This window comes from Bacillus rossius, chromosome 11 (assembly GCF_032445375.1).
Source record: "Bacillus rossius redtenbacheri isolate Brsri chromosome 11, Brsri_v3, whole genome shotgun sequence".
Lineage (NCBI taxonomy): Eukaryota > Metazoa > Arthropoda > Insecta > Phasmatodea > Bacillidae > Bacillus > Bacillus rossius.
The window spans coordinates 47,380,155-47,393,508 of record NC_086338.1 but is presented as its reverse complement, the minus strand read 5'-3'; the positions used below and the strand labels follow the sequence as shown (position 1 = coordinate 47,393,508).

At 40.7% G+C, this 13,354-nt stretch overlaps 1 protein-coding gene across 5 annotated transcripts in view; it reads left to right on the top strand.

The window, feature by feature from the left end:
* Positions 1-11,834, top strand: part of LOC134536919 (neuropeptides capa receptor-like) — a 252,628-nt gene extending 240,794 nt beyond the window's left edge. For all 5 annotated transcript variants that reach the window (XM_063377001.1, XM_063377000.1, XM_063377002.1 and 2 more), the window contains exons 5-6: positions 3,405-3,662; positions 7,648-11,834. In XM_063377001.1, coding sequence (XP_063233071.1) covers positions 3,405-3,662; positions 7,648-8,336 — 947 coding nt within the window. In that variant the 3' untranslated portion in view covers positions 8,337-11,834. The remainder of the gene's footprint in view (positions 1-3,404; positions 3,663-7,647) is intronic.
* Positions 11,835-13,354: the final 1,520 nt, after the last annotated feature.

Here is a 13,354-nt window from a genome sequence, read left to right as displayed (position 1 = left end):
TAAAATTATAATAAAATCAATTTCTTCATACCCTTAATATAATATAACCATAAATTTTTTATTTCATTTTATTTTACATATTTACACACACTTTTTTTAGGAAAATAAACGTTCACAAAAAGCCAGTTTGTGCGTTATTGCTACTAGTCTATTGATGCTATATGCGGTATATTCAGTATACTATTCATGAAACGGAAAAGAAAAAATATATAACAGAAAATAAAAAAAGACAAAATAATCAAAAATAAAAATCTTAATTATTTTAGTTCATTTTTTTTAAAAGCAACTAATTTTTAGTTAAAAATGTATTTCAGTGATTCAAAAATATATAAAATGTTAAATAACAATAAAAATACATGTACCAGAGAAAATAACCTGATCAGTTTTTTACAACATGACTCGTATATTCAAAGTTTAATAAACTCCAAGTGCCATTGTGAAATAAATCGTTCTGTACAGAAAAATACACTTCTCATTACCATGTGCATGTTGAAATCTGCCGTAGTCCCTACGAATATTTCAGTTATCCGGAACTACGAATAACCCTTCGTGGGTTTGAGATGAAGCCTTTCTTGAAAAGTCTATAAATTAACTGTAATTTCTAAACGTGTAATTAGTAAGTGTCCATGATAGCTTCCATACCCGCTAGGCTCAAATATTCTGTGAAAGTTCTTGGAAGAATGCAATCAGAGCATTGACTAGGTGCTTAAAAATAATAGCTAAAGCGATAATATTAATTGTCTGAATATATTTTTATAGATGTAATAATTTTTTTAGAAATATATTTTTTATATATTTTTTTCGTTTTTATCGTATTTTTATTATACATTTGAGCGATTTTAAATATATCTGGTTGTGTATTTGTAAATTACTTCAACTGTACCCTACCACGTTAAGACTGAGACGTAATAGACTAGAATAATCGCAAACTATTTACTTTTCTAATGATTGAGCGATATCAAAGCTATCGACTGGTGGTTACAAAAACAGTGCTATTAATAAGTGTTCCAACTACTGTGTCAGCTGTGTGGCTTGGTGGAATATGAACAAAGCGTACAGTAAGTGACTTAGGATGAAAAGTAATACGTTCAGTGGAATGATTAAAATTGTTGCATCACAAACAACTTTTTGGAACATGTTTCCATCTATTACAATACGTACAAATGTGTTATTACATCTTTCGTGCTGTTGTAATAGGATGAGATACAAACTAACGCGTTAAAATCTGTAGAGTGGGTTTTGACGAGCCATCATATAGTGAGTTCTTTGGATGTCTGTCTGTGCCTGATGCCGCGAACAGTTCCCGAAACGTCGCAACTGTTTTGCCTTTGAAGCCAACTGTGTTTGTCTGCGCTGTCGTCGTTGTGTTGCCATAATAGATGTGTAATTACATCTCTGTGCTCGCCTTTACCTCGCTGTGGTCGTTCATGGTTGGGTTCCTATGCCTGTCGCTTTGTTGTCCAGAGCTGTTGTGTGTGCATTTACTGTTCGTGTGGCCAATATCTCGTCATTGAAAGCCCACTGTGTGCTTCTGTGCTGTGATATTCCTTCCACGGGTTTCTCTGTGCTGTCTTTACTTTTAAGTATTTGACATCGGCTGATTTTTTTTCTCTCGTTTTCTGTGCGCTTGTGTATTCATCTTTCTTTGTCCGTTCTTCAGGGTTTTTCTCCGCGACAATACAGTGTAAAACCTACAATGGAGTATGTTCAATCAGCATATAATTTCTTTCACTACAACTTCTCAACGCTAACAGAGAAAAATCGAGTCTGTTGCGTCCGGGTGTGGCTTGTGGCTCCAATAAGTGACAGCTGCTTCGCTTTCCATCCATTTTGATCTCGCCTCGAGGCCGGGAATAAGAGAGATGTATTGGAGCTGGGCTTCGCCCAAGAGTCCATGCTAGATAAGTGTCCATTCTGTTTTCATTTAGCGCCCACTGGACACCAGAAGTAGGTACTAGCTCTTTAATCCGACGTGAAATACAACTCCGTTTTGGAAATAAGAGATACAAAAAAATGGTTGATTATTTGTCTAGGAATAGGCCAATCAACATCAAATAACATCAGAACCTTAGTATTAAAAGGATTTAATATTCGAGGGAAGAGATTTGAAGAAAACTGCTATAGAGGAAATAAAGTAGCCTAAATTTAAAAAAAAAAATCACCACTGATAACCTCTGTAGTTTACTAGTTCTTTTTTTTCTTCATACCTTTTCTGTTACCATTTCCAAAGATAATGTAATTTTAACATTTAATACATGGATAAAATTACAGTATATATTGATCATGGGAACTTAGTTTGTGAAACAAATATTTAAATGGCTGAAGGTTTCAATGTCATAGTTAATAATTTTATTTTTAACTCTTAGAGGGGTATATTCTAGGTACACTTTTGGATTAAAATTCAAAGTTTGGATCACTAGTTTTGTTATTTATTGATTTTTTTTCGTGAATTTTTCTTTAGAATGCGCCAAGGGTTTTCACATTTTAATCAGAAAGACAAAAAAAACTTTACCGAGGTTTGAAACCATGATCTTCATGCTACTTAACCAATCACCAAAATGTCGAGTAAAAAAATACGTTTTTCTCCTTTTACGGTTCAAAGCCAAAGTGATTTAAAATTTTGGGACCTAACTGTAGTCTTTGGTGAAGGCAAAGTAGCCTAAGGTCATTGCAGGCTAACACTACGAAGTGATGTGGTGTAGACGAAATAGCCAACGATCGTTACAGGCTAATACTAGGATTAGATACATTATTAATCTATGGTGAGACTAAATGGCCTAAGGTAGTTGCAGGCTAACACTAGGTGGTGATGTGGCGTAGACTTAATATCCCACGATGATTGTAGTCTTAATACTAGGTTTAGATACATTATTAATCTATAATGAGGCTAAATACCCGACGATCATTGCAGGCTAACACTGTGAGTAGATAGGTACATCATTAGGCTAGGGTGAAACTAAATTGCCTAAGGTAATTGCAGGCTAACACTAGGTGGTGATGTGGTATAGACGAAAGGTCCACGATGATTGCAGTCCAACACTGGGCGTAGATACATAATGAGTATGTGGTGAAGGCGTAGGAGGGGTGACATGTGGACGAAATCACCCACGGTCGTTGCAGGCTAATACTATGAGTAGATACATCATTAATTTATGGTGATACTAAATGGCCTAAAGGCTAACACTAGACGTAGATACATCATGAGTAGGTGTGTGTGGTGAAGGCATATGAGGTGACGTGTGGACGAAGTGGTGCCTGGTCGTGTGCAGGCTAATACTAGGATATATACATCATTAATTTATGGTGATGCTAAATGGCCTAAGGCTAACACTAGGCGTAGATACGTCATGAGTAGGTGTATATGGTGCGACGTGTGGACGAAATGGCGCCTCGGTCGTTTGCAGGTTCCGGCCAGGAGGTGCAGGAGTCCGCGTTCTGCGCCATGCTGGAGCAGGACATACCCGAGCACTGGCCCATCTACGAGATCAGCAGCTGCCTGTTCTTCCTGCTGCCCATGTGCGTGATCCTGGTGCTGTACGCGCTGATGGGCGCGCGCATCCGCGGCAGCAGCAAGGACCAGTCGCTGCGCAACCGCCTGTCGTCCGTGCACGGCGACCAGCGGTCCGCCGACTCCCGCACCAGGTCCATCATCCGCATGCTGGGTGAGCGCTCTTCCCTTCTCTTTCTCTCTCTCTCACACACACACTCCCTCTACCCTCGTGCCGTCTTCCACCTTTCGGTCCGGCCCCGACATGGCCAATTCCTGCCGACCAGCGGTGCCGAAGCCCGAGACTCGTAATTTCGAAATTCTCGAAATAATATACGCAAGTAGACAACAAACTTAATGGACAGAACCTCGACGTGACGACGTGGAAAACTTCGAATAGTAAAAGAGGTAAAATTGATAAACGGGGATTTGTTCCACTTGACCAGCAAGTTGTTGTTGTTCGTATTGTGAAATTCAGCCGCCAGGGCCACTTGTGCTTGCTGTTCTTTTTGGACGTGAATACGTCTTTTTAAAAATTGCTTCCATAGTGGTAGGCAATAAAAAAAAAACAATGATGACAAAAATCGGGGGATACAGTTTTGGTGTTGCAGCTACATATCTTATCATCTCCGTCCAAAATTTATTCACACCACTGGATAGCTAAAGGATCCATGAATTTAGTTACGCTAGGTGAGGGCTGTGATGTATCGCACGCTGCGGAGGGGGAAGCGACGCCCTATTTGAGGTCATTTTGCTGCGTTTCGAGAATTACATTTAGTATAACTTTTGACCCGGAGAAGCTACGACTTTCGTTTCATTTTCAATCGTCATCTCTCGTCAAAATCTATCGATTGCATATATAAAACATAAGTGTAAAATAGTTACAGTGAATATATGGTGTTAAAATGAAGAAATATAATCAAAAATATATAATGTCATTCTATAAGCGTCAAAAAGCCAAATCCAAATACAGAGGTCGTATACGGTTGGAAAGGGCTACCCAAAAGCAATCGAATGGTACAAATATAAAACACCATATGACAATGCCAGTACATCTGCAGCTGGGGCTGTTGAAATTATGCAAGTGGCTGATGGCTTCTTCGTGTTCTAACATGATTATAACATACATAAATTAGCATATTTTATATATTGTATAGAAAATATTACCTGTTACGTACACTTATTCAAGTACAACACACGGACGTGTCCATGACACAGCCACACCCCATTTTGTTTTACACAATAACGCCTCTGGATACCTCTACTGTAACTAGTTTCCACCTAGGTACGCTCCACACCGCTAGGTTCGCTGACATCACCTGTCTCGCGTATTTCCTACCAGTTTACTGAACTGTCTCTTACAATATTTGGCCTGTCTCTCACTCTTACATTGCAGTTCAGAGCAGTGTTGTCTAGGCTGAAGACACTGATATATGTCAGCGAGTTAAAGCGAATGGATAGTACTATGTGACAGTGTTTTGGACAGAGTTATTTTGGAGTAGGAAATTAGGTTAGCTCGTATGTGAAATTATAGTGTAGTATAGGACAGTAGTGATAGTGACAGATTAATAGTGTATGTTAAAAGGAAGATGGCTCCCGAGGAACTCGAAAACATAAAGGCTTTCTTGGCCAGAATGACTAATAAAATGGAGAGAAACTAAGAAGAGATGAAAAAAAAATTGATCATAGCCATGAAGAGCGAAATGAAGAATTGCCAAGAAGAGATGAAGAGTGAAACGAAGGGTGAAATGAAGAACTGCCAAGAGTATATGAAGAATGCTATGAAGACATAGATAGAGGTTATCAAGAAGAACCAAGAAGAAGATCGATGAAACCAGCATCTGTTGGAAGGCAAAGTGCAGTGTTTGGAGCAACATCTAGCAGAAAATTAACTGACGGCACAACAGCTAGCTCAACTCGAGCAGGCCACCATACAGCGAGTAGCAGCTGTAACTGAAGAGTGCTGTTGGATGATCAAGGAAGCTACATCTGCTACGAAACTGACTAGTTAATCTGGAGAAGTGAAGATGGAAGGCGCAACTGGTAACCCAAAATTAAAGCCACCCTCCTTTGATGCCTTTCGTCGTGGGCTGTCTACAGGCGACAATTCGAGGCAGCTACTTAAGTAAAAGGTTGGGAAAAGGAAGAAAAGGCTACGGCACTCGTCTTGGTCCTGCGATCTCCAGTAGAGCTGCTGCAGGCCATACCAGTTCCGGACCAGAAAGACTATAGAGTATTAGTAGAGGCCCTTGAGCTGAGGTGTGTAGAACAACCCTGAAGACACGTCAACAGAGATCTTCAGAAACACTCCAAGAATTTGAAGCCGACATCGAGCGACTCGTGCACCTCGCCTACCCAGAAGCACCAACGGAGTTCGCCAGCAGCTAGCCGTCAGTGCTTTTATAGACGACTCAGATATGCGGAGGTTCAACAGAGTCTTCGTTTGGCCCGCCACAAAAATATCCCCAATACTCTTGTTCACTCCCTGGGAATTGAAAGTGCCTGCATAGCCTCAAGAAACATGAGAATAAGAGCGAGACAGGCTGTGATAAGAACCTTACCACCAAGCGAATGGCCGCTCGAGTACTAACAAAGAGATTATACTCGGGACACTAAGGAAGATGTTGAATGGATCGCAGTTTTTCGGAGAACAAGGGGACGACAGCTGTGCTTCATCTGCAAAGAACTAGGACACATCCTGCTAGGACTGTCCGAATCGTGGTAGGACGCCTAAGAGAGAAGGACCATGCTGTGATGCAGCGATTGAACAAGAGAAGAATCTACTGGTCCGACGACGAAAGGCCGCCCACGGTGTTTCGCGTGTCGAGAAAGAGGGCATGTCCAACATGACTGCCTGAATCGTGTGATAAACCCGAAGGAGAAATGACATCGATGCGACAATGGGATTAAGGAGGGTGACAACTCACAGGTTAAAGGTGCAGAAAGTCGCCTACGGTGTTGTGCAATGACATGTTCAATGGAGATGTCCGGAACAGAAAAGTGTCCAGGTGGGGTTGCCCGATGGAAAGGGAATCGTCATGGCTGCAAGTGTAGAATAGCGAGACCCATAGTAATCGCAAAGCTGTCCTATGGTCCCGAAGAGTTGGAGGACGGCCGCGATGTTACATCTGTCAAGAAGTGGGCCATATCCAGTACACTTGCCCGATGTGTAGAATGGCTTCCGCAACAGCACAGTGTTACCTGTTTGGGACGAACAGGTTTAAGGAGGGGAGGGGACCGCGATGCGCGCCAGTTACAAAGTGGGCTGGCGGCCACGCACAGCCACTGACGTCACTGGCCGTCCATTGACGTAAGACATGCCACGCGTGCCTGGCCGGATTACAATGATCCTCGCTACCCCCTCCCCCGTCCGCTCCCAGCAGATCGTTCCGCCTCTGGCTATAGTCACCTTTAGCGGCCTAGGAATTTCGCATGGAGTGGTGTGAATAAGCGACGCCATTCTCGATGTTTCCAAAGTCGGGCTGGCCCGGGATGACGCGACTCGTCACAGACGCTCTCGTCAGTTCTAGAAAGACGACCCACTAGAATAAAAGGGCAACGCCGGCTTTCGCGGGAGTTCCGAGCTAGTTCCGATAGTTCGGAGAGTTCGAGTGAAGGGAAGTGCGTCATCGGCGAAGAGGGTGAGAGACCCTCCCCCCCTCGAGAGTGGCGCTACGCAGATCGACGGGACCGTGAGATTGCGACTTAGTGGTGCGAGACTGTGTGTGAACAGGCGCGTGGTAAGGGGCAAACCACTGTTGAGCGTAGCTCCGGTGAGGAGTGATAACTGTGGAACTTGACAGACATTGGGTGACTTGCGAATAAGCATTTTTAAGTGCCAGTGATTGGTGATCGGGCATTTTCATGTACAATTATTTATTAGTAATATAAACATTAGTAATTAATAATACTTAATTGGGCTATCCCTTGAGAACCCAGTTTACCCCACATTAAATCGTAACAATACTTTACATCCAATCCGAAAGTTTTATCCATTGCAACTTACTGCAAAAAATTTCACATGTAACTTATGGTGTCTTATACCGGTTACCACCATCCGCAAATTAGGTCAAGCGTTGGTATATGTCTGGAATGCACTGTAGCAATCCGTGTTCTGATCCTCCAGTGACTCCTGGTGATCAGTTGCGGTTGTGTTCCAGCCGCGGTGGTGGTCGCCTTCTTCCTGTGCTGGGCCCCGTTCCACGCCCAGCGCCTCATCTACCTGTACGGCAAGGACGCTCCAAACTACTCCGAGATCAACGAGTGGATGTACTACATCACCGGCATCCTCTACTACTTCTCGTCGACGGTCAACCCCATCCTCTACAGCGTGATGTCCGCGCGGTACCGCGTCGCGTTCCGCAAGACCATCTGCCGGTGTCTCTCCCCGTCGTCGTCCAACCCTGCGGACGATGAGACGACGTCGGTGTACCGCGCCCACCACCACCACAACAACAACAACAACTACAACAACAACGGTCTGCGGTACAACGGCTCGGTGCTGTCCCGCGGGCGGTCCGGGTACCGCGGCGGCGGCGGCAGCGTCGTCGTCGACGTGGGTTCGTCGTCCAGGTCTCGCGCCGCCCCGCGCCTGCCGGAGGAGACCTCCAAGCTCATCGACCGCGGCGTCCCGACGCCTGGGGCGGACGACGCCAGGAGGTCCGTGTCCTTCGGCGAGCGGGCCTCGGACGTCGTCGTGGTCCTCGGAGGTCCGGCGTCCAACGGGAAGGCGAAGACCGTCGCCACCGCCGCCGGCAGCCACCCGTACAAGGAGGTGGAGGACGCCCTTCGCCAGACGATGGCCTGCCACGACCTGGAGGAGAAGAACAACCGGGAGACGCACATATGAGCGCGCCTGCCCCCACACTGAAATAAATTATTGTTTATTTTACAAAGAAAATCCTTGGAAACCCTGTTGCCAAGATATTACTTGTAAAACTACAAGGCAAAGCTTTGTACCATGTGCGATTTTGAAAGGCTCTGCCTTGTAGTTTTGCAAGAAATATGCTTGGCAACAGGGTTTCCAAGAATTTCCCATGTAAAAAAGTACAAATTTTTTTTTAGAGTGCAGAGGGACTCTTGCGACGCGTCGGTTTAAAGGGGCAGTGTCCTTAATTACCTTGATTCCGTAATTTTGCGTTTTGCTCATTATTGTAAATAAATTAATAATATGACTATAGTTGTTTAAAAATAATCTTGTATATGAAATTAATGTATGCGATTTGAGTTTAAACTTTGGGGCATTCTCGAAAGTTTCGGTCATACAAGCATCGGATTATGTACGTATATAAATTTCGCTATATCATTGTTGAAAGTTTTATTTGTATGCATGACCTTGTGATTTTGCATTTTTTTTCATTCGAGGTGCGGTTGCGAGATTTGCGTGGGTGTTTGTTCTGCGTGTAGACCACGGGTGCATCACCTAGTGTTTTATAAATTTACTAAATATATATTTTTTTTGAATGTTTTTTTAGAAACTTCAAGGTCAATTTTTGTGTCAAAACCCTAGCTCTCTTAGAGAATTTAATCGTGTTGTATACAGTTTTAAATTAATAGTTGGTGCATTCCTAAATGTTTCAGTACATCATTCATAAAACTATAAAAATTTAATTCCCAAATCCCTTAAAAATATATTAAAAAATCCTCAGGTTTTTAGGATTGTGGGAAAATCAATTTTTATAAATTTAGGAATACTATAACACAAAATTAATAATTATGTCGAATCCCACATGCCAAACGTTAATTTAAAACTGTAAAAAAACACGATCGCATCCTTTTTTTTTTTTTTCATGCGAAAGACGGCATAAAATTTGTATTTAAGTTGCCAAAAGAAAATCATCAGTTAAATACGGATTAAATTTAAAAACACTTTATAAACAATTTTGCTATATTTATATTATACATTTATCCAAAAATTTGAGCAAAAACACAAAATTATGGAAGCAAAATAACTTTGGACACTAAACCCGTAAATGGGGCGGGACCAGCGACTGAAGGGTTGTCAAGTGTTAAATGTTTCCGTCGACAAACAGAACCTTGTGATTCGCTCTCTTAACATCATTCCTTGTGTCACGAGCTTCTTCCTAGCCCCCGGTATGACCAATAAGAAATCAACACATTGTAGGTTCTGGTTAAAAACACTAATTTAATAATTAAACCATTTATTTCGAGATTTTAAACTAATTCATCACGTTCACGATTGAACTTCCAAAACTCATTTTCGTCACCGTGGTTCTTGATGAAAAATTTTTGTTGCATACATTTAAGCGACTTGTACCGCCTGTAATTAAAAGTTTAAGGATTATCCATTTTGGATGCATGAGTTTTAATGGCAGTATTTTGGTTTATGTACTTTTCTTGTGAATTATTTTAAGATTACATTATTATTTTTTGTTACGTTAATAGTTTACAACCAGCAAGGAGGCAGCATGCTGTGACGTAGTTAGTTACTTTGTAACGTCGGCATCGCTATATTTTCCCGTACAAAACTCTGAAAATGGTGCGTGATAACGTCTGATTAAATTTTAATCTATGTCGTGAAAAACAGTCACTTTTATTTAAAAAAATAAGTCATTTGAAACTGTGTTCACCATGAAAACACTGCGCTTATACCAATGTTTTCGGCGTCCAAACAAATTAGCACAACAATAAACTTAAGGGGAAAAAAATACTGTTTCACACACACACACAAACACACACACACATCATGTAATAATGGAGACGTGGCTATTCCCTGTGTATATATTACTCATTGTTTGCCAACTGTAAATAGTCAAATGTACTCGTGATCAACTACGTCAATATTAGACCTATTCTAGGCCGTGTTCCCCAATTCTAATTTCTGTTTCCGTGTTTTCATGGTTGTATAAATCATACTTAAGAGTTGGTGATTAACTTTCGCACCAATTTTTTCATAAACATTTGAAACCAGCTAAAAAAAATAGTCATCACTACAAGCGAGAACAAAATTTTACCTGTTAGAGATCTTAAGTTAATCTTTTGTGACAATTTTACGTAGTTCACCTTTAACTAATATTTATGAAACAATGTTAAATTTTTACTATCTAGCTATCTAGATTAGTTCCTTAAAATCAAAATTATGTTCAATAATGCTGTGTTCGTTTAAAGTTGTAATTTTCACTGACCAAAATCCTTATACTGATATACCTTGCGTTGTCTAGGCATTTGACATCGGCTGATTTGGGCTTGTGTTACCTCTGATGTCCAGCGTGAAATAGCAATGGCATGTTTACACATGAAATCGATTTAAATCAATCTTCCCCACTGAAATAATTATTCAAAGAACGTACTTTTATTATTATTTTTTTTTGTGGTCAATGTTCTTACCCAGCACCTTTTTAGCGCCACGAAAAAAAAAAGCCTGGAAAACGTTTTTTGACCCTTGACGAACCTTCACTCGATGAATTTCAAAACATTCCAAAAGAAACGGTACGGGAATACTTAATTTTTTTGACTTGCAGTCGTTGTTTCTGCAGTGTGCCCTACGTGGTTACAGACGCGAACTGAAACTCGCTATCGAAGTGAGAACGCGCCGAAATACGTGTGATACGAGAAACTGCAGTCAGTCAAGACGAAGTGTGCCAACTGTGCGATGGTAGTTAGTTGTCTCATCAGCAACCCAAGATTCAGTGTGTGAAGGATAGAAGACGGACACGTACACATTCCTTTACTGCGAGGCTATTTTTTCCATTACTTCATACCTTTGATTATTCCCCGAAATCAGTTCTTACTCGTTAAGTGCAAAGGAGAAACTCAACCCACACTTGCATCACACCCTTTTGTGGACTAACAAAATAAAAATCATACAGACTTGAGTGTTTATTGTTTCAATGGATAATTCTTATGTATGTATTATTTTATGTTCCATGTTTACTCACACAGTTCTAAGGCTTCATTTATTGTATTCAGCACGACTTGCACATTTATTAACTTTCCATGTAGCAACTAATGCATTTTTGAAGAAATGTCTGCTTGCTGTCATTTATCCCATTGTAACAGGCTGTACCAAGAAACTGTTGAAAGGTGATAACTTTTAAGGTTTATAATTACTTGTTACATTTCTTTCAAAGAGTCTACAGGATACTATTTTGTGAATTGATGTGTGCCTTAACACTTACATACGTATATCTAGTCATAATAGAGCACTGAATTAAATAATGCGAGAAATGTAATTTTTTTTTCCCTATCCCAAATAGATGTGCTAGTTAGTACGTGTGGTATTTCAACTTGGTTTACCTATGATATTTAACTTCTGGGCGAATATAAGAGTACAGTGGAACCATGTTTTTGCCGTTAATAAACGCCATTTTATTAAAGTTGAAAATAATTTTGTTGTGCTTTTCATGCATAGTGAATTAACCTTCCTTTAAAACGTAAGACGGCAACGTTGAGAGAAAGTCATCCCACTTGGGGGGGGGGGGGGAAAAGAGAGAGAGAGAGAGAGATATGAACCGAACATCATCATTTTTCATGCCATCGTTTAGTACTATTTTACTTCTTAACGGCATTGATCACACATGAAGAGCTTTACAAAGACCTTCAGTGTCTATTGACAGTATTATAATTTCTTTCGCCATTTCCAAAAATGAATTAAATACTAGGTAAACGCCAACATCACAAGGTAAAAACTATTTGTAGCAGTCTCTGCTGATAACGTCAGGCATTACACTTCATTATATAGTATCAAAAATTAACGTAAATGTGGAAATCATTGACAGGCTAAATAAACGGTTCCTGAATTTAAAAACAAATTAAATGTGTCATCATTTTACACGAGTTCAAATACATCCAATCCGCACCAAAAAATTAGGTAATGTGACTACAAATATTCAGAATATAATACAGTATGCCCATAGAAGAATGTCACATTTATAAATTTTAGTAGTATCAACTGTAAGCGTTGTAGTGTGTTTGTTAAAAAGTAACTCAAACCGTTTTGGATAAGCGCATGCGCGTGTACTGCTTTGTTGTTTTCTCGCCTGCAGCGCCACCTACGCAAAATGGCGACTCCTGAGCGTAAAGCGTTTTGTGTTCTGCAATTTTCTAAGAGTGACTCAGTTATTTCTGTTCTTCGCGCGTTTCGTTTAAAGTTTAACTATGATCTCTCACGTGGAAAAAACATCCGCCGATGATATAGGCAATTCGAAACGACCGGATGTTTTTTTTGTAAAGGGAAAATCACGGGACGCCAAAAGTGTCTGTACATGATGTTGAGCGTGTCGGGGTATCAACCTGCGTAGTCCTGAGAAATCTGTTCGGAAAGCAAACCTTGAACTTCAGTTGCCAAAAGACAACCGCGTGGAAGGTTTCAATAACACGTGAACGCATGCGTCCATACCGGTTACAGTAATCTGTTCGACATGTTTTCATTTATTTGTTTTATTTTGCATTCTTGAGGTTGCATAACTGCAATGGTGTATGTCCGTAAAATTGTGTTAAATAAAATTTCCCCGTTGCCCGGATCATTTAAAGAACGTAAACGATATTGATCTAGAAGAAAGAACCGAGCGAGAATCTGGCAACAGCTTCGGTTCAAGGGCCCGCATGGGGGGGAGAGATTGAGACCTAATTTTTTTTGAAGTAGTTTCGGGCCCGCCCGCTAGATAGCAGCTTTCACAATATATCACTAACGTAGCTACATCTTGATTGTGAGAAGTAATGCAAAAGATTTTTATCAGGCAAACAAACCAGTGGAAATTAATTCACTCCGTTTTAGGTAGCCACATATTTTGTGGTGTGGCAAACCAGAAATTTTTTTTTTTTACAACACAGCATTAAGTGTTCTTCGCACAGTTGAAATTACTTTTACCAAGAAATTAGTGGTCAAGTAGATAAATTAACATTACT